A 26,916-nucleotide genomic window follows, 5' to 3' on the forward strand; every position below is an offset into this window, starting at 1 on the left:
AGTGTAGGAGATCGCTCCCCACACCATGATGCCGGGTGTTGGCCCTGTGTGCCTCGGTCGTATGCAGTCCTGATTGTGGCGCTCACCTGCACGGCGCCAAACACGCATACGACCATCATTGGCACCAAGGCAGAAGCGACTCTCATCGCTGAAGACGACACGTCTCCATGCGTCCCTCCATTCACGCCTGTCGCGACACCACTGGAGGCGGGCTGCACGATGTTGGGGCGTGAGCGGAAGACGGCCTAACGGTGTGCGGGACCGTATCCCAGCTTCATGGAGACGGTTGCGAATGGTCCTCGCCGATACCCCAGGAGCAACAGTGTCCCTAATTTGCTGGGAAGTGGCGGTGCGGTCCCCTACGGCACTGCGTAGGATCCTACGGTCTTGGCGTGCATCCGTGCGTCGCTGCGGTCCGGTCCCAGGTCGACGGGCACGTGCACCTTCCGCTGACCACTGGCGACAACATCGATGTACTGTGGAGACCTCACGCCCCACGTGTCGAGCAATTCGGCGGTACGTCCACCCGGCCTCCCGCATGCCCACTATACGCCCTCGCTCAAAGTCCGTCAACTGCACATACGGTTCACGTCCACGCTGTCGCGGCATGCTACCAGTGTTAAAGACTGCGATGGAGCTCCGTATGCCACGGCAAACTGGCTGACACTGACGGCGGCGGTGCACAAATGCTGCGCAGCTAGCGCCATTCGACGGCCAACACCGCGGTTCCTGGTGTGTCCGCTGTGCCGTGCGTGTGATCATTGCTTGTACAGCCCTCTCGCAGTGTCCGGAGCAAGTATGGTGGGTCTTTCACACCGGTGTCAATGTGTTCTTTTTTCCATTTCCAGGAGTGTAGATAGTTAGTATATCCAAAGGCCACACATATTGGATGCAAACTGAAGGGATATTTTTTTTTTTTTTTGGTCATCAGTCTACTGACAGATATGATGCGGCCCGCCACGAATTCCTTTCCTGTGCTAACCTCTTCATCTCAGAGTAGCACTTGCAACCTACGTCCTCAATTATTTGCTTGACGTATTCCAATCTCTGGCTTCCTCTACAGTTTTTGCCCTCTACAGCTCCCTCTAGTACCATGGAAGTCATTCCTTCATGTCTTAGCAGATGTCCTATCATCCTGTCCCTTCTCCTTACCAGTGTTTTCCGCATATTCCTTTCCTCTCCGTTTCTGCGTAGAACCTCCTCATTCCTTACCTTATCAGGCCACCTAATTTTCACCATTAGCACCACATCTCAAATGCTTCGATTCTCTTCTGTTCCAGTTTTCCCACAGTCCATGTTTCACTACCATACAATGCTGTACTCCAGACATACATCCTCGGAAATTTCTTCCTCAAGTTAAGGCCGGTATTTGATATTAGTAGACTTCTCTTGGCCAGAAATGCCTTTTTTGCCATAGTGAGTCTGCGTTTGATGTCCTCCTTGCTTCGTCCGTCATTGGTTATTTTACTGCCTAGGTAGCAGAATTCCTTAACTTCATTGACTTCGTGACCATCAATCCTGATGTTAAGTTTCTCGCTGTTCTCATTTCTACTACTTCTCATTACCTTCGTCTTTTCTCCGATTTATTCTCAAACCATACTGTGTACTCATTAGACTGTTCACTCCGTTCAGCAGATCATTTAATTCTTCTTCACTTTCATTCAGGATAGCAATGTCATCAGCGAATCGTATCATTGATATCCTTTCACCTTGTACTTTAATTCCACTCCTGAACCTTTCTTTTATTTCTATTATTGCTTCCTCGATGTACAGATTGAAGAGTAGGGGCGAAAGGCTACAGCCTTGTCTTACACCCTTCTTAATACGAACACTTCGTTCTTAATCGTCCACTCTTAATATTCCCTCTTGGTTGTTGTACATATTGTATACGACCCGTCTCTCCCTATAGCTTACCCCTACTTTTTTCAGAATCTCGAACAGCTTGCACCATTTTATATTGTCGAAGGCTTTTTCCTGGTCGTCGAATCCCATGAAAGTGTCTTGATTTTTCTTTAGCCTTGCTTCCATTATTAGCCGCAACGTCAGATTTGCCTCTCTCGTCCCTTTACTTTTCTTAAAGCCAAACTGATCGTCACCTAGCGCATTCTCAATTTTCTTTTCCATTCTTCTGTATATTATTCTTGCAAGCAGCTTCGATGCATGAGCTGTTAAGGTGATTGTGCGATAATTCTCGCACTTGTCAACTCTTGCCGTCTTCGGAATTGTGTGGATGATGCTTTTCCGAAAGTCATATGGTATGTCACCAGACTCATATATTCTACACACCAACGTGAATAGTCGTTTTGTTGCCACTTCCCCCAATGATTTTAGAAATTCTCATGGAATGTTATCTATCCCTTCTGCCTTATTTGACCGTAAGTCCTCCAAAGCTCTCTTAAATTCCGATGCTAATACTGGATCCCCTATCTCTTCTAAATCGACTCCTGTTTCTTCTTCTGTCACATCAGACAAATCTTCACCCTCATAGAGGCTTTCAATGTATTCTTTCCACCTGTCTGCTCTCTCCTCTGCATTTAACAGTGGAATTCCCGTTGCACTCTTAATGTTACCACCGTTGCTTTTAATGTCACCAAAGGTTGTTTTGACTTTCCTGTATGCTGGGTCTGTCCTTCCGACAATCATATCTTTTTCGATGTCTTCACATTTTTCTTGCAGCCATTTCGTCTTAGCTTCCCTGCACTTCCTATTTATTTCATTCCTCAGCGACTTGTATTTCTGTATTCCTGATTTTCCTGGAACATATTTGTACTTCCTCCTTTCATCAATCAACTGAAGTATTTCTTCTGTTACCCATGGTTTCTCCGCAGGTACCTTCTTTGTACCTATGTTTTCTTTCCCAACTTATGTAATGGCCCTTTTTAGAGATGTCCATGCTTCTTCAACTGTACTGCCTACTGCGCTATTACTTATTGCTGTATCTATAGCGTTAGAGAACTTCAAACGTATCTCGTCATTCCTTAGTACTTCCGTATCCCACTTCTTTGCGTATTGATTCTTCCTGACTAATGTCTTGAACTTCAGCCTACTCTTCATCACTACTATATTGTGATCTGAGTCTATATCTGCTCCTGGGTACGCCTTGCAATCCAATATCTGATTTCGGAATCTCTGTCTGACCGTGACGTAATCTAATTGAAATCTTCCCCTATCTCTCGGCCTTTTCCAAGTATACCTCCACCTCTTGTGATTCTTGAATAGGGTATTCGCTATTACTAGCTGAATCTTGTTACAGAACTCAATTAGTCTTTCTCCTCTTTCATTCCTTTTTCCAAGCCCATATTCTCCTGTAACCTTTTCTTCTACTCCTTCCCTTGCAACTACATTCCAGTCGCCCATGACTATTAGATTTTCGTCCCCCTTTACATACTGCATTACCCTTTCAATATCCTCATACACTTTCTCTATCTGTTCATCTTCAGCTTGCGACGTCGGCATGTGTACCTGAACTATCGTTGTCGGTGTTGGTCTGCTGTCGATTCTGATTAGAACAACCTGGTCACTGAACTGTTCACAGTAACACACATTCTGTCCTACCTTCCTATTCATAACGAATCCTACACCTGTTATACCATTTTCTGCTGCTGTTGATATTACCTGATACCCATCTGACCAGAAATCCTTGTCTTCCTTCCACTTAACTTCACTGACCCCTACTATATCTAGATTGAGCCTTTGCATTTCCCTTTTCAGATTTTCTAGTTTCCCTACCACGTTCAAGCTTCTGACATTCCACGCCCCGACTCGTAGAACGTTATCCTTTCGTTGATTATTCAATATTTTTCTCATGGTAACCTCCCCCTTGGCAGTCCCCTCCCGGAGATCCGAATGGGGGACTATTCCGGAATCCTTTGCCAATGGAGAGATCATCATGATACTTCTTCAATTACAGGCCACATGTCCTGTGGATACACGTTATGTGTCTTTAATGCAGTGGTTTCCATTGCCTTCTGCATCCTCATGTCGTTGATCATTGCTGATTCTTCCGCCTTTAGGGACAATTTCCCACCCCTAGGACAAGAGAGTGCCCTGAACCTCTATCCGCTCCTCCGCCCTCTTTGACAAGGCCGTTAGCAGAATGAGGCTGACTTCTTATGCCGGAAGTCTTCGGCCGCCAATGCCGATTATTTATCAAATTTAGGCAGTAGTGGCGATCGAACCCGGGACCGAAGACGTTTTGATTATGAATCAAAGACGCTACCTCTAGACCACAGGTCACTGATTCTATTAATGCCTGGAATGATTATGTATTTATTAGACACAGCAAGCCTGAAATCAAAGAATGCGCTCACTATGAAGCTTCTAGATGAACTGGGAGTTTTTGACATTAAGACGAACATGTATATGCCTCAGCATTAAGGATGACATCATTTTTCTGAATTTTTGAGATGATGATGCGTTCTAGAATCGTATCGGACCTTAGCAACAATAATATGACTATGTGAATCACACACTATCCTAGATAAATTGGTGTTTCATAGGCTTAATGTAGACTGGTGATGGCAAAGAAAGTGTTTCTGAAGAAATTTGTTATCATCGAGTATAGATTTAAGTGTCAGGAAGTCTCTTCTGAAAGTATTTATGTGGAATGTAGCCATGCATGGAAGTGAAACATGGACAATAAACAGTTTAGACTAGAAGAGAATAGAAGCTTCCAAATTGTGGTGCTACAGAAGAATGATGAAGATTAGATGGGTAGATTACATAACTAATGAGAAGTTACTGAATAGAATTTGGGAGATGAGAAATTCGTGGCACAACTTGACTAGAAGAAGGGGTCGGTTGGTAGGACATAAAAAATGGTTCAAATGGCTCTGAGCACTATGGGACTTAACAGCTATGGTCATCAGTCCCCTAGAACTTAGAACTACTTAAACCTAACAAACCTAAGGACATCACACACATCCATGCCCGAGGCAGGATTCGAACCTGCGATCGTAGCAGTCACGCAGCTTCGGACTGACCGCCTAGAACCGCTAGACCACCGCGTCCGGCTGGTAGGACATATTCTGAGGCACAAAAGGATCAGCAGTTTGATACTGGAGTGAAGCATGGAGGGTAAAAATCGTACAGGAAGACCGAGAGATGAATACACTAAGTAAATTCAGAAGGATGCAGGTGGCAGTAGGTACTGGGAGATGGAGAAGCTTGCACATGATAGAGCACCATGGAAAGATGCATCAGACCAGTCTTTGGTCCGAAGACCACAACAACAGCAACATAGGCTTAATGATATAGCCAGCCAATGCTAATGTCATATCTAACACAGACAAAGCAGAAGTTTGTACTTAGTAATTCAACCAATATAATTTGGGGACATATTTCTGACTAGGTAGAAATCACGTATGAGGTTCCCCAAGGTTCAGTCTTTGGTCCATAACTGTTATACATATCTGTAAACGATCTTCCACCTCAAGAATGAAATTTCACTCCACAATGGTGTGTGGGCTGATATGAAACTTCCTGGCAGGTTAAAACTGTATACCAGACCTAGACTGTCTTTCACAGACAGGTCAGAGCACTTACCCACAAAGGGGAAAGGTCTCGAATTTGTGTCTTGGTTTGGCACGCAGTTTTAATCTGCCAGGAAGTTTCAGATCTTATATCTAATGTACAATAAGTAGAATTAGTTCTTTCTGTAGATGACACTAGTATTTTGATCAATCCAAGAATACATACAGAAATGGAAGAAATGTTTAAGCAGGTTCTTAAAAATGTCATCTACTGGTTTCCTGTGAATGGTCTGACCCTCAGTTTTAAAGGGAAGACATATTCAGTTTTGCAGATCTGAGGTTACAATACCAAAGATAAGAGTAACACATGGGAGGATATAATAAACAAGGTGGAAATTTCAATATACTTAGGTGTCAATATTGATGAGAATTCAAACTGGAAAAAGCACATTTTGGAAATCCTAAAACGACTTAGATCAGCCATATTTGCACCTGATATCATTGTAAATACTGGGGAGCCCCATATCATTAAACTGACAACTTCTGTGTATTTTCGGAAAAACGTGCTTTAAGAATAATATGTAGTATTAATTCTCGAGCGTCTTGTAGATATCTGTTTAAGGAGTAGGGCATTCTGACTGCTACTTCGAGGTATATTTATTCCCTCACGACTTCTGGTGCAAATAATTCACTACAGTTCAAAAGAGACAATGCTGATCATAATTAAAACACCAGATGGAAAAAACACATTACTCCTCATTAAGGTTGTCTTTAGGAAAATAAGGTGTGTGTAATGTTGCAACAAAAATTTTTATCACTTACGTAGTGATATAAAATGTCTGATAGACAGCAAAATAAAATTGAAAAAGAACTGAGATAGTTTCTCCTTGACAACTCTTTCTATTCTGTTGAAGAATTTCTATTACTGTAATGTGGGTAGGAATTACTGACTCACATCCGTATACCTTTTTTTTTCTTTTTGTAAAAAAAGAAAAATCTTAATAATGTTCATAATGTAACCACATATACAAATTAATTTGTGATGTGAATGTAAAATGATTTGTTCCACATCATTACTGTCTATCATGCAAAATGATCCACAGAACACGTAACTAACTAACTAACTAATTAACTTGAAAGGGCGAAACCCAAATTATTGAGGCAGCATGATCAGCAATACATGCCCATGACGTGAATTAGGATTTGTGGCTGAAGCGGTGAATTATCCAGTCTTTACCTAAATGAGAATGGAATCAGTTCAAGAATTGCGAAAGGTCTCACAGCATTTTTGTTTTCGTGTAAAATGGGTCTTACTAAGTCGAGAAAATGTGAATGTGCCTTAAAGTACTGACTGAACATTCCATATGAAGGAAGGTCGACCATAAGTCAAAGAAATTAATGTTTGTTGGATATGACTGTGACACTTTTATACAGGATCCATTTATCTGAGGCATTGTTGTCTCTTATAAAATATAGTTCACAAAAGAACTCAAGGTCAATCGCAACTCACTGAAGTTAAGATTTTAATGAGACAAACAAGGAGCAAATTACTACATACTTAAGGAAATCTGTTGTCTGGTGAGTCTCTCCATGATGTTCCTGGACATTGCACTGAACATTCTGATTATGTCACTCGAAATATATTCTCCTCACTGAAACTAAATTGATGAAACACTAGCATGCCTGTCAGATATTAAGGCTGTGAACAGGATCTTGTGCAACACAGTAAAAATGCAAGCTTTGGAGTGGTAGGAGAAGTTGTTGACATTTCTTCCTCAAATGCCTCAAAAAATGTCATAACACCATGCGTAATGAAGTAGGAAATCTAAGAGTTTCATTAAGTGTGCAATGAATGTAAAATGTGTGTCTGGATGTTGGATCAAAACCTAGACAGTCATTACAAACTCCAACTAGCTTAAATAGCTTTCGAGCTGGAGGACAATCTGGACAGTTTAGTAACTTCCAATCCTATGGCATCATGTAATAAATAAGTTGGACTAGTTCTTTGGCTAGCAGTTACAAATAAATCGAAAACGAGAACTTCTGATTTTAAGACAGCGTTTTTATACGTTTACCTGCAGGTAGTAATTTACATGAATCAACCTAATAGATTGATGAACAGTAAAAATAGAATTGGCACTCTGAAGAACAGTTCATATGGCTTAAGACAAGCTGCAAAACTGTGAAATGGGAAAGTCTCAAAATTTTTTCATGACATTGTGAGATGTAAATACTTATGCTGATGATCATTGTGTCTATTACAATGAAGAAAGAAACGTTATTATGCCATTGTTTCTTGATCGTTGATTAGTTATTGAGAGATGATCAGTCAGTACCACTGAAGTTTTGTACAAGTTGAAGCAAATATTTGAAATAACATTTAACACCACATTTCAGTTATATCTGCGAATAGAAATTAAAATAATGTCATAGAAAGGTTTTGTAATCATTTTAAATATACGAATAAAAGACTAAGAGTCAGAGGTCTACATTTTAATACCAATATAGAACACTGAATGGTGACAGATAAAGAAAATATTATTTATGAAGAGCCATCAAAATTCAATAAACCATATCAAAGAGCTACAGGCAGTCTGTGGTGCCTCCCAATAATATCTCATCTGAATATCAGTTTTGTTGTTCAATAGCTTAATACGTTGAATACTCATAATGAATCCATGGTGATTCACTGGAAAACTAGCGAAAAATATTTTTCGTTTGTAATATTAACTAAAAATTTTGTTATAATCTGTAATGGAGCTTCACACAGCTTGCCCCTGCTGATTCTATATGGAGGAAGTAATAAGTCTGGTATATTATCTGATGGAGAATCAACACAGTTTGACTAGGCTTTTCAGATTATCAAAGTGAAAATCCTGTCTGATGTAATAGAGAGTCTGAAGACTCAGGATAATGTGATCAGGATAATAAACCAATTAATAAATAAATGATGATTAACTGAAACCCTCAGCTGCCTAGAGGTGTTGTTGATTTACCTTGATGTGGACAGCTGAAAATGTGTGCACCGACCGGGACTCGAACACGGGAACTCCTGCTTACATGGCAGACGCTCTATCCATCTAAGCCACCGAGGACACAGATGAATAGCGCGACTGCAGGGCCTTATCCCTTGCACGCTTCCTCTGAGACCCACATTCCCAATAAATATATTAACTGAATGCCAATGGATTTCCCACCATGCAATGGGGACGCACTACATGGTATGCATAAAAGCAAAGCCTTGTTAAAAGTTTGACAGCTGAAGCAAAATGTTGAGTCGCTGCCTCATTGATCAGTGATGTATGTTGTAGATTATGTCTACGAGAAGACTTCGAATTTCAAGCTTGAGTCAAACAGGCTGTCACGTAAATATTGACAAATTCAGAGTAACTCGTAAAAAGTTCATGTTCTACAGTTTAAATCCAATATAGAACATTGTACGGTGACAAGAGGCATAGAGAATTTGCAGGAATGTTCATTTAGTGACAAAATACTGTCAAATGAAGAGATGTTAGAAACTCCCATCAGCTTGCTGATATGGCTACTGTTTAGGCCTGGCACTTATAAACTATTTGGAGAAGTAGAAAGAAAAAATATTTAAAGAGAAATGTTGAGAGTTAATTATTCATCTTTACTCTTGTTTTTCTGTGTATTGTGCGTAATGTTTGCAAGTTTATTCCTGGTCTCCTCATGGTACTGCAGTAAATACTTTTTGATTTGTCACATTGTCAGTCTGGTTAAGTATGTTGCATGGAAGAGTTATCAAGTTTCGTTTTTCGCTAAAATTGTGCAAATAGTTACTTGTTACTAAATAAATCAAATCATGAGAAACAATGCAAGTGATCTTTCTTGGGAACATCAGAATTTTCATCTGGTTGTGGGCTCATCATGTTAAAGTACATTACTTAGAAAGTGAACTTGCCGAGAAAGTCTCAATTCAATAACAGAAATAAGAATTTGAAGGCAATATATGATACACAAGGAATGTGAAAATGATGTCTCCATTTGTAACTAGAATTCTGTGTACTTGAAACACTTCGTTCGCCAGCAGCCCACAGTGCAGCAAAAGAATCAGAAGATTGTCAGCAGTTACCTCCAGCTCATAATGTAGAATAGACATAGAAAGAAACTCAGCATTTCCAGCTAGCAGACACTGCATAAATTGTATACGAAACATTAGATAAAATTCATAGGCTTATATGAGAGAAGACATGAGGTTCCACAATAATAAAGAAAGTTCCACCTTTTATGACTGATTTTGTTTCCTGGTCAGATACATGCCAGAAGAGAATGCCAAAAAGGAGTTATCACAGATAACCAATGTACTGCATCAGTTATACAATAATGTTAATATGAACTACCATCAAGAAAGAGAGATAAAAAAATTTTATCTATATAAACAGAGTGTATAGTTGATCGCTAGTAAGCTTGCAAATTTTGAGCAGTTATTTACAAATGACTTGAGTCATATAAATGCCATATGCATTAGTAAAATTAGTAAAATCAGTGAAAATTAGCTACCTGAGTAAACCAGCCTACACATTAGCTGTGTGTTATTGCACAGAAAGTCATAAAGGTGAAAATAATGCCGAATTTACAAAAAAAACTATGTATTATATAGAAAATGCGGTCAGTTATGATATTTAAATCAAGAAAAAGATTGCGATTTAGCTGCTATCAAAATTTTAGACTTCAAAATAATTATTGCTTGTGTTCCCCAAGTAGCAACGTTAAAAAATTTGTGAAATGTCTCGAAATACTGTTAACATTAAAAAATGTGCTGTGGCTACGTTAATTGATGATATTAAAACAACAAGGAAAGTTACAGAACCTCTACTGCTTCACTGATCTTACTAATTTTGAAAGCAACAGTAACATTTCTCACAATATAGGAAAACTGTTCCAAAACAATTATAGACAAGCTGCTTACAAACAGTTTTTTTGCAGTCCATAGATCCTGTGTATGCGGAATACAGTGACCAATTATGCCCAAGGAATGTACCTTTAAACGTTTCCATTTAAAATACAACAAGAAATATATAAAAACTGTAAAAATTCCAGCGAAAATATAAGAACTTCGAGCCATTTACAATCAGTACAAAGTGGGGAGCATGTAATGTAGATGATAGTGGCTACATACTGAGTACACTCTTAAATAAATTCTGGCGTTATTTCCGTATTACTTTCCTTCTTACTCAGAAGCACATCAGATCAAATGAATCTAAAAGGAAGTCACAGATAAGAACACTAATTAACATATCGTATGGAAATGTTTAACCTTACCATGTTCCCAGAGCGGTACATTAAGAAATTTGTCAAAAATACACAAAACGCATATCACACAATTCTAATGAATCGTCAGTGACAGCTACGAAATAGCATCTTCAAATAAAGTGAATGTAATATGGTATGCAATAAGTTACTATGTGAGTACTGTAGAGTAATTAAAGCCGGCCAGTGTGGCCGAGCGGTTCTATGCGCTTAAGTTTGGAACCGCGTGCCCGCTACGGTCGCAGGTTCGAATCCTGCCTCAGGAATGGATGTGTGTGTGATGTCCTTAGGTTAGTTAGGTTTAAGTAGTTCTAAGGTCTAGCGGACTGATGACCTCAGCTGTTAAGTCCCATAGTGCTAAGAGCCATTTGAAATAACTTCTACAAAATATCAGCAACACCTCAGACAATACACAAAGTATAATAAAATCTCCCATAGTCTCCATATTCTATAAAAAAGCAATGATAGTGAAATTACATTAAGCACAATGAGTCTAAGCAACAGATCTTCATCTGAAATTGATGAAATGGTTAAGTTTTCCATAAAGAACCACTCTAATATAATATGTTAAATTAATCTCTAATGACAGGTACATTTTCTTCCTGTAAGTAGCAAGAATTATGGCACTAAGAGAAATGTGAAAAAGAATGCTCAAATTTGAAGACCTATATCATTCGTTAAACACAGTTTGGTACACTTCAATGAAGATTATTCAATCGAGTATTGACTGCTCTTTGGAGAAAAATCCAATTATATCAGATCCTCTCCGTGGGTTCAGGAAGAATAAATCTACACATATTACCATACAGGGTGAACATTACTAAAACCGACAGACTGTAGGGATGGATTTCCGACTGGAAATGGAGTTAAAAATATCCTATGAACATGTGTCCAGAAATGGACAGTGTTCATGAAATGACAACAGATCGTCCTGAACCACAGTACAGAGATGCATCGTATCCTTGTCACAAGAATGTTCAAAGTGGCCTTCATGGGACTGCCTGTGATAGGGGTGTTATTGGTTGTCATGCAGTACACACTTTGGCTTACATCATGTTGGTGGACCACTTTCCTGGAGCTTGTACTAGGAATCATCTCAATATGCTGTAGAAGCCAGTGCTCCAAATGTGGTGTCTGAAAGGACCCATTATCACACAAACATTCGAAAAGGGCCTTAAATGTTGTGTAATGTGGTGGATGTCTGTGAGGGTACTTGTTTTGGTGTAGCGGTGCTGCCTCTAGGCCTTTTCCATCTGTTGGCCGTAGACAAACTCGATCTCGCCTTGTTGCCGACACGAATACCGGACCGTTCTGCTCCTTTCATTACGCTGCGTCAATCACACAGTCTGCAACACAAAAGGAACACACGGCACGAGGTCAGAGGAACTGCCATTTGTCAGCGCCATCTACGATGGCAATGGTGCCTTTCTGGACACATGTAAAAGGACTTTTCTCCTCTTTTTGCTGTCAGGAATCCGTCCCTACAGTTTGTCGGCTTTATTAACGTTCACCTTGTATATGAACCCATACAGTATCCCACAGATGTTACTAACACAAAAGGAAAACTGTTGGGATTTTACTAAATTTATTAAATGCATTCGGTGCCACTGATCACAAAATGTTGTGAATGAACCTACTGTACTATGTCATCAGATACAGCCCTGTGTGCCAAGTCAAGTCATACATTAAAAACAGGAGGCAAAAAATAGGAACTAAATACCTCAAAGAAGAGAATGTTGCAAGCTTCTAATCTAAATATGGAGATATTTCATGAGGTGTATCGTAAGTTTCAATGTAGGACCCACCCTCGTTTTGTTTACATAAATGTCTTACTATTGAACATCGAATGTTCATCATTACTCTTGTCTCTTCTTCCGCTGTTTCTTCCTGCTCAGTTTATTAGAAGTACCAATTTTCTTAAACGAAAAGCTCCAAAAACCGGTATACTGTTGGTAGATGGAAGAAGTATCTTCCATTGTGGCGATTTCGACCATGAGCTTCAAGAGGCTAGAAGTGAAGGTACAGTCAAGCTGGGTAGAATTAACCTGATAATCAATATATAAACTGTGATTTAAGAACTAGGATAACTGTTCATATAGTATAATTTGGGCTATTGATTGATGCAACAAGGTGACTCTGATCTGTCTGAATTGAATCCATGAGGTGGTTTTGGTAGAAGGGCAAAATTATCAGGACAGTCACCAACTTCCAAACATGCAGTTGGCTAGGAGTCACACAAAGTCTGAAGTCAGAGGCCGCAGTCTGTCATTGTTCCAGTTACGTGAAGTGAGATGCAATAGACTATGTGCCCATGACAGGCTTAGCAAAAAGCATAACAGCAAAGACCACATGCAACTGCAACATGAAAGGTGATGGTTTATGTAATACTTTTATAAAATCTCTTTTCTTGCAGTAGTCACCAGATATTGCTTACATCAGATATTGTTTTCAGCATTCCACCTGTCTCTTCTCTCTGTGTTGCCTTCTGCTCAATTTTCTAGAAATAACTACATTTTCTTCCATCAAAACCATTATCACCACACATAAAATTAAATAAACGTTTCTTCTCTGTTTCTGAGGTTCATCCGCCAAGTAATGCCTAATTTGATCAATCAAAATGTTACTACTGCTAGATTCAAGCTACTCATCTCATGACTGTCACTGAACAATAATGCTATTCATCATCTGATGTCATACTCATCTACTGCCACCGAATGTACCATACAGCTATTCCAAATTGATACTGTGTACCACAAAATTCTTCATGCAATTTCTCAGTTTTGTTCTATGACATTTATCATTGTGATGAAGAAGATATTACGCTATCAATGATAGATCAAAACAAAACTCACAGTAGCAGTGTTCTTGTTATTAGTATGTCAAATATATTCTTTGTAGACACGTCAACTATACAATAATATACTAGAGTATTATTCTAAATAAAGGTGTAGCGATTTAGATTTTAATAGCTGCCTCTGTTTTGTTAATGCGTCCCTTCACTTATTCTCTGAATGTAGTATTTCATGTTTGCTTCTATGAATTATGAAGAACGAAACAAGAACAAACCTGATTAATTGTACCTATCTAACGGATGTGGATAGTTTCATATGGATATAACAGTTTCTATGTCGATTTAAGATTTACATCATCTGCCAGTACCAGTCAAGTGTTTTCTCCTGCTGTTATTGTTAAAGTCTGGAAATTTTTCTCAACTCTGCTTATGTTAAGAGGCGTCACTCACATCTATGGTCTCAAAGTTCACTGCAGCAGTCACTCCTCTCAAACTACAACGATTTTACGTAAACTGAGGTTCAAAACTAGCTATGACACATTGTACCTCTGATGAAAATAAAGTGTGTAAGGTTCAAAATGAATGGAGCTGTAAGGAACATAAAATTTGTTTAGTATGTATAAACAAGCTTTTATTGTACAATTTGGTGCATAACAAGATTTCGTTCACCGTTTTCAGTGTGTTTATCTACTGGCATGTGAAGACATTGACTGCGCCACATCATCTGGAGTTGTTGAAGTGTCAACAACTTCAGCTGTACTTGATCACCTGCAGCCACATGCTCTTTACCAAATAGAAATAACTTCATTGTCCCCTGCTGGTCTCACATCGTGGAGTTATGCGATCAATGCTTCAACAGCACATGCAGGTATGAAGAGGTTTGAATTTTAGGTATAGTTAATGGTGTCATAAATAAAGTCAGAGCATCAAATGTAATATCTTTTTAATGGAAAATTTCTAAATTTTGTATTTCCTAAACAACATTTCTCAGACCATACAGAATTAATGTTTTATTTTATTATATTAGACAGTTGTAATGCATACTTACATATTTACTTATAACAAGTGTGACAGAGGAAACCTTTCATTGTTACGATATACAGCATGTAACGGGTATAACTACAGATATTTGATATTTTTGGTATGTGATACCTTAATATGGTCACACATGAGTGTGTTGATTGTTTTTTCTCTGTGTCGAACAGTCGTCCCACAACCACGTAACAAACTCTAGGACCTAACGCTTTCTGCGTGATCGCAGCTGCACTATGAAGTGGACTACTCCTGTCAGTATAGACTATCCGTTTAGCGTCCAACTATCCAGGGTTGAACGCCTGACCTGTTGTCTAGGGAAGAATGAGCATTAATGGATTGCTCTTGCCACATATACTTGGAGCTACTACCCAAACACAAAACAGACGACATGTAATAGCTATAACGATTAGTATGCCAGTGACGAAAATACTGATGTAACGTGGTTTAGCGCACTGTCCTCAGTCATCAATACAAATATATGCCCATATACCTGCCACACCACATATGGTCTACAAGCTTTGTGATTAATCAGGAGAACAGAAAAAGGAATATGAAAAATCGAAGTGGACAGACTCATTGTTGTCCACAGACGCTGGAATGGGGCTAGGAGGGAGGAAATGGAGATACTTGCATTCATGGAAGATGGAACACAATGCAGAAGTCTCATGTATTTGTAGTAATTATTGTAATTCTAGAAAGCCACAGGTTTGGACTGTTCTGATATTACGTTGTTGGAAGTGATCGGAAATCGTGCAGTCATAGCAACTGCTGTGTGGTTTAAATTCTTTGTTTGTCATGCTGTTTCCAGTAAATTGTTTCATTCCCATTGTTTCAAGGGTGGTTTAGGTACCACCCTGTAGTGAAGAAAGAAGCGATTTTTTGAACACCACTAGTAAAGTGCATTTTGTAATATTATATCCTCCACATCCACAAACACACCCCTATCCAACTGTTGAGCACCCAGGAGCACAATCTTCGACAGCGCTTTCCTTCCTCACCAGTACAGCACGTACGTGACTCTTGTATACCTGACTGATGTATGTCACAAGCAGGACATTTCACCCCACGTCAAAATGCAAATGTCAGTCAGCTTCGAAATACACCTTTATTCTGTGCACAGACCAGACTGTGGACGATTGTAGCAGAAGCGAAACACGTGGCATGTTTATGCAGTAGATTAGTTTGGTTTTACTTCTACAGTGTACCCCAGTTCATTGGTCAGAAATGTCGTTTCCTGCACTAGAAGAGACACGAAACAGCATGAAATTTTGGCCAGATCATAGAAAGGGTCATCTCAAGGGTTTTACAGATTTTTGAACTCGATAGTGGTGCGACATCACTCAACACGCAGAGATGAAATTTTAAAAAATTCTTCAACACAAAGTCAATATAAGAGGATTATATATTTTCTTATTTTTCAGTTTTCTACTATTTTTTGGACTTTCTCTTGAGTTTATTATTTCTAGCTTCGAGCTACACTGAAAAGCCGGAGACACTGATAGAGCTGCCTTATGTCGGGTAGAACCCCCACCAGCGCGCAGAAGAGCCGCAACACGACCTGGCTCGGACTGGAGTAGCGCCAGAGGGTTGGTTGGTTGGTTGGTTTCGGGGAAGGAGACCAGACAGCGTGGTCATCGGTCTCATCGGATTAGGGAAGGATTGGGAAGGAAGTCGGCCGTGCCCTTTCAGAGAAACCATTCCAGCATTTGCCTGGAGTGATTTAGGGAAGTCACGGAAAACCTAAATCAGGATGGCCGGACGCAGGATTGAACCGTCGTCCTCCCGAATGCGAGTCCAGTGTCTAACCACTGCGCCACCCCGCTCGCAACAGAGGGAACTGACACCATGAATCCTACAGGGCTGTCCAAAAATCCGTAAGAGTACGAGGGGGGTGGAGATCTCTTCTGAACAGCACGTTGCACGGCAGCCCAGATATGCCCAATTATGATCGTATCTGGGGTGTTTGGTGGAAAGCGGAAGTGTTTAAACCCCAAAGAGTATTCCTAGTGCCACGCTGTAGCAATTCTGGACGAGTGGGGTGTCGTATTATACTGCTGGAACTGCCGAAGTCCGTCGGATTGCACAATGGACATGAATGGATGCAGATGACTAGACAGGATGCTTACATGCGTGTCACCTGTCAGAGTCATATCTAGACGTATAAGGAGTCCCATATCACTCCAACTTCACATGCCCCACATCATTACAGATCCTCTACCGGTTTCAAAGTCCCCTGCTGACATGCAGGGTCCATGGATTCATGCGGTTGTCTACATAGCCGTATTTGAAACAAGACTCGTCCGACCTGGCAACATGTTTCCAGTCATCAACAGTCCAACGTCGGTGTTGACAGGCACAGGCGAGGCGAAATGATTTGTGTCGTGCAGACATCAAGGGTACACAAGTGGGACTTCGGTTCTGCCTGTTTACACGTCTCTATATTTGAATACACATGTCTGTACCAGTTTCTTTGGAGCTTCAGTGTATCTGCAGTCAGCTATCGCTGATTATACGCTGTCTGCCGACAACATAATTGCTATCATAAGCTATCATAATTGCTCATGCTGGGCGTAATATTCCAATCGTTCGTTTACTCGTTCATTCATCGTGGTCCCTAAATCAAATGAAGAAGGAGTCTGTTGATTAATGTGGAACTAGTCAAGTTATACGTGTCAGGGTGGCAGGGACAAGACTATAGTGTCCTGAAAATGTTCTTGAGTTCAATAATCAGGGCTCCACTCACAGTATACGTGAAGTGTCGGTGTGAAGTAGTTCTTAAATTAACGTTGTGCGTTACGGAACTCTCTGTCATAGTCTTGCTCCAGATACCGTGGAATGAAGACACTAAAGTGGGGGGGGGGGGGTCAGTGATGCTGTTATTGCTTTTAATGATGGCATCATTGGTAGGATGAAAGTGGTACAGCATATGGGAATTAATCCTGGAGCAAACTGCGTCAGAGAACTTGAACGAATGGATAAGGTTCGCATTGATAAAGCAGAATATGCAGCACAGTTTGCCACTGAGGAGTCCATAAAGAAGAAAGGAAGAAGAAACTTGGAAAAAGATCAAGAGGATGATATACAGTATGGTGCATGGTGCTTCTGAGTGACTAAAAATAAATAGATAAATCATATATTAAGTGAGTTACAGTCTTGAAACTTTATAAGCCATTCCTGAAGATTTACATTTTGTGTTGCATTTTTCCCTAAATCTTAGAAACCATATCGAGTAGAATATTCAAATTTTCAGGGAGTAATAGCAGATATATCCTGAGTCTACTGAACTAAAAGAAGAACATAATGTTATGTATAATTAAAATTATTTAGGTTAACATACAAAAAAGTACACAAAATTCTAACCGTGTAATAAAAATTGTATTTCCGAAAGCAGTGGCTGAAAAGCAATTGTTGTAGTTGCGTAGACTCAGAACATACAGTTTAATGTCCTGTAAAAGTTTCACGTCAGTGGCTACAGAGGTTCCTGAAGTACAGGGAAGCCAAGTCACTAAATTTAATATTGTCGGGAAAGGACGTTCCTACTGCCCTTAAATAATGCGGAAATCATTATGAATATTTATTAAAGGAAAATGAATGTATTCTGCAGTAAGAATATTTGTCACTTTAACATGACAAATATACGGGGTGTTTGTGTAAGAGAACAATATGAGGTAGAGAATCTGGGGTCAGAGAAGCCAGCTTAAGGAGATAAAAACACATTACTGTGAATTTTTTTATTTACATTTGTCACAGTTAATTGGAGATACTATCATTGACACAATGAACATATCATTTGTCTTGTGTGCAGAAACTGATGGCCGTCAACCTCAATTCAAGCGTGACATCGGCGGACAAGTTTCTGACGCACACTGACAAATATCCCTGGGGTGTTTCGAATCACATCTACAATTCTGGAACTAATTCCACCCCTGTTTCCACTGGGGTCTCATCCCAATAAGAAACAATCAGTGGTATTCAGGTCAGGTGACCTCGCTGGCAATGGAATACGACCTCCTACACTGAGATGGTTGCGGACATCCACACTGAAGTGAGGCGATGCGCCGTCATGTTGTGTCCACATCCTCCCTCGAACCACCAATCGTACGTTCTCCAACAACTCAGGTGGAACTCTGCACGAACCTCAAGTACAGGTGGCCATTCACGGGACCAGATAAAAGATATAGAGGCTCGTCCTCCTTGTTTTCTTGCAGGAAATAAAGGATGTACATGTAAATAAACAGCACAGTACGTGTAAACGTGTACGCATGTAAGTTGTAAATAAGGTCGAAAACAGTAATGGTAGACAAAGCGGTAGACAAGTGTACTGCCACATCTCCTTAAGCTGGTGGCTTCACCGATCCCAGGTTACCTACCTCAAACTGTTCAGTAGAGGATCCTCAGTGTCCTGTTAAATTGTTGCACGCTCTTCTAGCAACACCCTGTAGCCTATTGTTTACCTAAGATTGGAAGATTAAAAAGAGTTTTTCCTCAGTGTAACATAAAAAAATCACATTTATATTGCTACTTTTTTCCTAAGCTTTTTTTCCACTTAAGAGCTAAAGAACGTTTTCTAAGTTGCCCCAACATACTGAAAAATTTTTCACAGAAAAGATAATTACTTTTGGAGGGTTTACTGAACACACTAATTTCGCTGGGAGGTTATATTTAAGGTTACAGACGATGAAAGGTTTGCTATCGCATTTATTTGTTAAAATTTACCTCAGATACATTTCGTCGAAAGTGAATTAACTTAAGGGGACCTGGACGCGAACGGGCTGCACTTATTTACCCCGCTCTCACTGCACATTACTCTTGATCTACAGTGCGGAGGAAGTTGTGGTTTTTTTACCGACAATGAATGAAATTAACTCAAGCTGTAAAGGGAAACTTATTGAAATATCTGTTATAGTTTAAGAATTACAGTATTTGGCCTAACACATCCTTTTATAATACACGTTCCCACTCTGGTACCATTTTCTGGTCCATCATCAGTCTAATAGCATTCAAACTGTGGCGGGCTGCTGTCCACATTCATAGGAACACATTATGCCTCTCGTTTTGTAGTCTGGATTGTATCTGAAGAATTAGAAAAACCCTTATTATATCACATAACTATTTTGGCAAAAAGATACCGCTAAAATTATATACAGAATGACAATTATAGATCATTTCCGCGATATATTAGGCATAATACAAAGGTAATATCCCAGTCTTTACTAGAGAGAAATTTGGTGAACATGGATAAATTATTATTTTTTTTTTAACATGGACTTGTAGTCCGGGGTGATATGTTACAATACAGCATCACCTGTTGGTGAGGCGGTAAATTTCCACAGGGCAGTGACTGCGTCACTGCAATTCACTTTGGAGGTGTGGCGGTGGGACTTGTAGTCCCGTACCGTGGGAGGGAGAGGGGGACATGGATAAAATGACTATGAAGTTATATGTACCTAATGTTCTGAAAATGTAGCTACGAGAAAATGAGAAAAGAATGTTCACTACGGTTTTGACTCATCGTATGCCTATTTCAGAACACTCCAGAAGCATAATCTTACTCGCCAGCTGCTTCTTTATCCTCTGTAGATCTTCAGGAGCCTTTTGCTTACTCTGGACCCCTTAGTGGTGGCTTCCACAGACCTTTCAGCTTCAACTAGTCACTGGCGATCTATGGTAGTCAGAGCAGCTATTGTATTATTTCCCAGCTGGATGCGTAATTTGTCCACTACTTCTGTCCTGCTCATTACACCATCATTGAAACAGATGACAGCATCCATCACACCCACTCTGAGTACTGTCCATCCAACAAACACTGTTTTTGATACTCGTTGCCACACGCAGCTGTTGAAACTGTCATTGAGGTTTTGTGTACGGCCATGTAGACATTTACTAAGTGATTTTGTGTCTGCAAGGTCACTGTATGTGGGCTATATTGTTTCCATGACAGTGGCTGGCAAGAAATGTTTATGGTGATATTCCTTGCCTGTCGCATGAGTGTGGGTGGTTTGCAGACATTTGTTCAAGGAGCGGTTAAGACCAAATCAACAACTGAAATGTAGATTAAAAAAAATACATGTTTTGAAACGGGATAAAATTGTCTTTCAGATGGTGACAAAAAAATGTTTTCGAAAATTTCAGTCATTTCAGGTACAGGTCCCCTTAAAGCACGTGTTGAATGCTTAAGCAGCACTTCATTATAAGCTACACTACCTTTGTAGAATGCAGTACTAATTTTCACTGGTTGTCTGAGCGATGTTGTTTTCAGTTCTTCGCCTGTTTCAGCACCGCGTGTGAAACCATCTGCTGCAGAAAACCCGATACTTGACGTAACGAATACAAGCGTTTCGATAAGTTGGAAGTCCCCTGAAGACTGCTCTGCTCTTAATGGCTATATTTACGGCTACTCTTATTCGCTCGTCGAGAATAGCACGGAAGACGTTATGAGACAGGGGACAGTTCCCGAAAACATCCAGAGTGTCAACTTCTCAGGCCTCACGCCCAGCCACTGCTACGAGACCTACGTTAGCGTTGTGACCTCGGGCGGAACTGGTCTCTCAGATCTGCTGATAATTCCATTCTGTACCACCAGCACAGGTGAGTGGACTATTGCTTAAGAGTAATTAGGAGAGTGGTAGTAGCAGTAATAATGAATGAGTGAATGACCAAAATGTATAATTTCATATGCACCACATTGCTATCTTAGCTTCATATCCACGTATCACTATAGATCCCGTAGTTACTCTTAATTACAAAAGAGTGTTATGAAAAAACACATTAACCAGTGGTTTCATAACATCAGTTCCTGAACTTTTTGTTGAGGTATAAGATTTAAACAAATTAAAAATTACTGCGAAAAACATTCATTCTGATCAGTGAACAATTAGGCTGCTACGTGATCTGTGTGTGGACACTGGATTTGCCATACAAGTGGGTGATATCGGGGGAGGGATGGGAAAACTAACGTCTATGTACGGTGAAGCGAGCTTATGTTTCAAATTTCTTGCCTTACGATACTCAACTGAAGAATCTTCAAGTAACTGTGATTATTGATTGTGTAGTGTGTTGTTCTCTTCATCTGTGTACCAGTTTTTAGCGTATGAGATTCTCACACTATGGCTAGAGTCATTCTTCCTTATGGAGAGAGTAATTAACTCTTAGTCATTGCTCCTCACAGAATCAAGTTTATTCAAATCAGTATTCATTCATCCTTTCAATGCGTTTCCCTGGTGATGGCCTTAAATGTCAGACTGTGCTGAAAGGAAGCCCAGTGGAACTGATTTATTGCCGTTGTCTGAATAGCGTTGGTCCCAGTTGCATTCCAGAGCAGTATTCTGATGATAAACACATCATTTCGTTCTTGAATTTGCCGTTATATTATATCCTGAAACGATTATTACGGAAGAGATATTTCAGTAGTATCTATAGCGAAGAGCCAATGAAACGGGTACACCTGCCTAATATCGTGTAGGGCCCCCGCAACCCTACATGGCACGGACTCGACTAATGTCTGAAGTAGTGCTGGAGGGAATTTACGCCTCGAATCCTGCAGGTCTGTCCATGAATCAGTACGATTACTAGGGGGTGGAGTTCTCTTCTGAACAGCATCTTGCAAGGCACCACAGACATGTTCAATAATGTTCATTTCTGGGGAGTTTGGTGGCCAGTGGGGTGTCCCTGGAGCCACTGTGTAGCAATTCTGGACGTTTGAGGTGTCGCATTGTCCTGATGGAACTGCCCAAGTCCGTCGGAATGCACAATGGACACGAATGGATGCAAGTGATCAGAGAGGATCCTTACGTACGTGCCAGGTGTCAGAGTGGTATCTGGACGTGTCAAGGGTCCTATTCGGCTCCGGCTGCACACACGCCACACCATTACAGAGCCTACACCAGCTTCAATAGTCCCCTGCTGACATGCAGGGTCCATGAATTCATGAAGTTGTGTCCAGACTCGAACGTGTCCATCTGCTCAATAACACTTGAAACAATACTCGTCCGACCAGGCAACATGTTTCCAGTCATCAACAATCCATTGAAATCTGCAGAAATTTGACCAATAGTTGCACTTCTGTCAGACTGAAAATTTCTCTTCAGTTGTCGTTGGTCTCGTTCTTGCAGGATCTTTTTGCTGCCGCTGCGGTATCGGAGATTTGACGTTTCGCCGGATTCCTGATATGCGCGGTACACTCGTGAAATGGTCGTACGGGAAAAATCACACTTCATCGCTACCTCGGAGATGCCGTGCCCCATCGCTCGTGCACCGACTATAATACAACGTCCACACTCACTTCAATCTTGATAACCTGCCAGTGTAGCAGCAGTAACCGAAGAGATATTGCAGTAGTACTCGTATCTATAGCGAAGAGCCCATGAAACGGGTACACCTGCCTAATATCGTGTAGGGCCCCCGCAACCCTACTTGGCACGGACTCGACTAGTGTCTGAAGTAGTGCTGGAGGGAATTTACGCCACGAATCCTGCAGGTCTGTCCATAAATCAACTGTGCCAGACACTTGTCGTCTTACGTAAGCGTTGCCGACGGTAGCGCCGTATCCTTCCTGTTTACGTATCTCTGTACTGTCTGCTCCGATAGCTGAGTGGTCAGTTTGCCATCCTACGGGGCCAGGGTCGATTCCCGCTGGGTCGGGGATTTCCTCCGCTCAGGGACTGGGTGTTGTGCTGTCTTCAACATCATTTCATCCCCATCCTGCGCGCATGTCTCCCATTGTGGCGTCGATATACACTACTGTCCATTAAAACTGATACACCACAAAAATGATGTACTACAAACGCGAAATTTAACCGACAGGAAGAAGATGTGCGATATGCAAATGATTAGCTTTTCAGAGCATTCACACAAGGTTGGTGCCGGTGGCGACATCTACAACGTGCTGACATGAAGAAAGTTTCCAACCGATATCTCATACCCAAACAGCAGTTGACCGGCGCTGCCTGGTGAAACGTTGTTGTGATGCCTCGTGTATGGAGGCGAAATGCGTACCATCACGTTTACGACTTTGATAAAGGTCGGATTGCTGACTATCGCGATTGCGCTTTATCGTATCGTGACATTGCTGCTCGCGTTGGTCGAGATCCAATGACTTTTAGCAGAATAATTGCGTTCAGGAGGGTAATACGGAACGTCGTGCTGGATCCCAACGGCCTCGTATCACTAGCAGTCGAGATGACAGGCATCTTATCCGCATGGCTGTAACGGATTGTGCAGCCACGTCTCGATCCCAGATGGGGACGTTTGCAAGACAACAACCATCTGCACGAACAGTTCGACGACGTTTGCAGTAGCAGGGACTATCAGCTCGGAGACCGCGGCTGCGGTTACCCTTGTCGCGGCATCTTAGACAGGAGCGCCTTCAATGGTGTACTCAACGACGAACCTGTGTGCACGAATTGCGAAACGTCATTTTTCGGATGAATCCAGGTTCTGTTTACAGCGTCATGATGGTCGAATCCGTGTTTGGCGACATCGCGGTGAGCGCACATTGGAAGCATGTGTTCGTCATCGCCATACTGGCGTATCACCCGACATGATGGTATGGGATGCCATTGGTTACTCGTCTCGGTCACCTCTTGTTCGCATTGACGGAACTTTGAACAGTGGACGTTTCATTTCAGATGTGCTACGACCCGTGGCTCTAGCCTTCATTCGATCCCTGTGAAACCATACATTTCAGCAGGATAATGCATGACCGCGTGTTGCAGGTCCTGTACGGGCCTTTCTGGATACAGAAAATGTTCGACTGCTGCCCCGGCCAGCACATTCTCCAGATCTCTCACCAATTCAAACCGTCTGGTCAATGGTGCCCGAGCAACTGGCTCATCACAATACGCCAGTCACTACTCTTGATGAACTGTGGTATCGTGTTGAAGCTGCATGGGCAGCTGTACCTCTACAAGCCATCAAAGCTCTGTTTGAATCAATGCCCACGCGTATCAAGGCCGTTATTACGGCCAGAGGTGGTTGTTCTGGGTACTGATTTCTCAGGAGCTATGCACCCAAATTGCATGAAAATGTAATGATATGTCAGTTCTAGTATAATATATTTGTCCAATGAATACCCGTTTATCATCTGCATTTCTTCTTGATGTAGCAATTTTAATGGCCAGTAGTGTAGATAATGTTGTGGGTAGTGCAAAGTAATGACTGCGATTGACTGGCAGAACACTTAAAAGGTGCAACAGGTCAACTAAAGAGACTGCTTATTCCACCAGTTTCTCTGGCGCTTCAATGTACAGTATTATGATGAACTATGAGCTTTACGTCAGTGCATTGATCGGTGGTAAAATTATCTATATAGCATAATTTCACTAACGTGATTTCTGTTATCGCGTTCCCTGGTGGTATAATTGGGTGGTCCTCGTTGTCTTCTATATTAAACTTTTAAAACTGATCTTCATAAAATTTAATCTTAAAATTTTGGACCAGGAGCGTTTTCTTAGCATCATGTGATTCACAGCAAGTAGATTTTATTAACGAAACATCCATCTCCTCATGCTGCATGGTGGTGTGGACTTGCACAAAATTTCAGATTCCTCTGTTTCTGGATGCCATGTACCCCCTGTGATGGCTGGCATGCGAGTTAAATCAAGTCACATATTATAGCGCTGACGTGAAGTTTATCAAGGCGTGTACATCAATTCTTGATACTGCCAGATTTGCACAATAGTCGTAATAAGAGTTTCCAGTCTCTCTTTGACCCACAAGGGGAGGTTTTAAGAACTCACCACTCCTACTCCAACGATGTGGCCCTTGCAGGAATCTACACTCCTGGAAATTGAAATAAGAACACCGTGAATTCATTGTCCCAGGAAGGGGAAACTTTATTGACACATTCCTGGGGTCAGATACATCACATGATCACACTGACAGAACCACAGGCACATAGACCCAGGCAACAGAGCATGCACAATGTCGGCACTAGTACAGTGTATATCCACCTTTCGCAGCAATGCAGGCTGCTATTCTCCCATGGAGACGATCGTAGAGATGCTGGATGTAGTCCTGTGGAACGGCTTGCCATGCCATTTCCACCTGGCGCCTCAGTTGGACCAGCGTTCGTGCTGGACGTGCAGACCGCGTGAGACGACGCTTCATCCAGTCCCTAACATGCTCAATGGGGGACAGATCCGGAGATCTTGCTGGCCACGGTAGTTGACTTACACCTTCTAGAGCACGTTGGGTGGCACGGGATACATGCGGACGTGCATTGTCCTGTTGGAACAGCAAGTTCCCTTGCCGGTCTAGGAATGGTAGAACGATGGGTTCGATGATGGTTTGGATGTACCGTGCACTATTCAGTGTCCCCTCGACGATCACCAGTGGTGTACGGCCAGTGTAGGAGATCGCTCCCCACACCATGATGCCGGGTGTTGGCCCTGTGTGCCTCGGTCGTATGCAGTCCTGATTGTGGCGCTCACCTGCACGGCGCCAAACACGCATACGACCATCATTGGCACCAAGGCAGAAGCGACTCTCATCGCTGAAGACGACACGTCTCCATTCGTCCCTCCATTCACGCCTGTTGCGACACCACTGGAGGCAGGCTGCACGATGTTGGGGCGTGAGCGGAAGACGGCCTAACGGTGTGCGGGACCGTAGCCCAGATTCATGGAGACGGTTGCGAATGGTCCTCGCCGATACCCCAGGAGCAACAGTGTCCCTAATTTGCTGGGAGGTGGCGGGGCGGTCCCCTACGGCACTGCGTAGGATCCTACGGTCTTGGCGTGCATCCGTGCGTCGCTGCGGTCCGGTCCCAGGTCGACGGGCACGTGCACATTCCGCCGACCACTGGCGACAACATCGATGTACTGTGGAGACCTCACGCCCCACGTGTTGAGCAATTCGGCGGTACGTCCACCCGGCCTCCCGCATGCCCACTATACGCCCTCGCTCAAAGTCCGTCAACTGCACATACGGTTCACGTCCACGCTGTCGCGGCATGCTACCAGTGTTAAAGACTGCGATGGAGCTCCGTATGCCACGGCAAACTGGCTGACACTGACGGCGGCGGTGCACAAATGCTGCGCAGCTAGCGCCATTCGACGGCCAACACCGCGGTTCCTGGTGTGTCCGTTGTGCCGTGCGTGTGATCATTGCTTGTACAGCCCTCTCGCAGTGTCCGGAGCAAGTATGGTGGGTCTGACACACCGGTGTCAATGTGTTCTTTTTTCCATTTCCAGGAGTGTAGTTGCCACATAAAGATGTCAGGTACTGACCACTGAATTGGAAAATGTACTCTGCCGTCACTCAGTGCAATGTCTCCATCTGGTTCCTTCATTCACCTGAACAAATCTCCAGCCGACTGTTCAAAGCTGTGCACATCCAGTGCTATACCAA

General features: G+C 41.9%; 1 protein-coding gene across 1 annotated transcript in view; it reads left to right on the forward strand.

The window, feature by feature from the left end:
* Positions 1–26,916, forward strand: part of LOC126108298 (uncharacterized) — a 535,066-nt gene that overhangs the window by 399,056 nt on the left and 109,094 nt on the right. Inside the window, exons 19-20 of the mRNA XM_049913520.1 lie at positions 14,212–14,401; positions 20,845–21,156. Of these exons, the coding sequence (XP_049769477.1) occupies positions 14,212–14,401; positions 20,845–21,156 (502 nt within the window). The remainder of the gene's footprint in view (positions 1–14,211; positions 14,402–20,844; positions 21,157–26,916) is intronic.

This window comes from Schistocerca cancellata, chromosome 11 (assembly GCF_023864275.1).
Source record: "Schistocerca cancellata isolate TAMUIC-IGC-003103 chromosome 11, iqSchCanc2.1, whole genome shotgun sequence".
Lineage (NCBI taxonomy): Eukaryota > Metazoa > Arthropoda > Insecta > Orthoptera > Acrididae > Schistocerca > Schistocerca cancellata.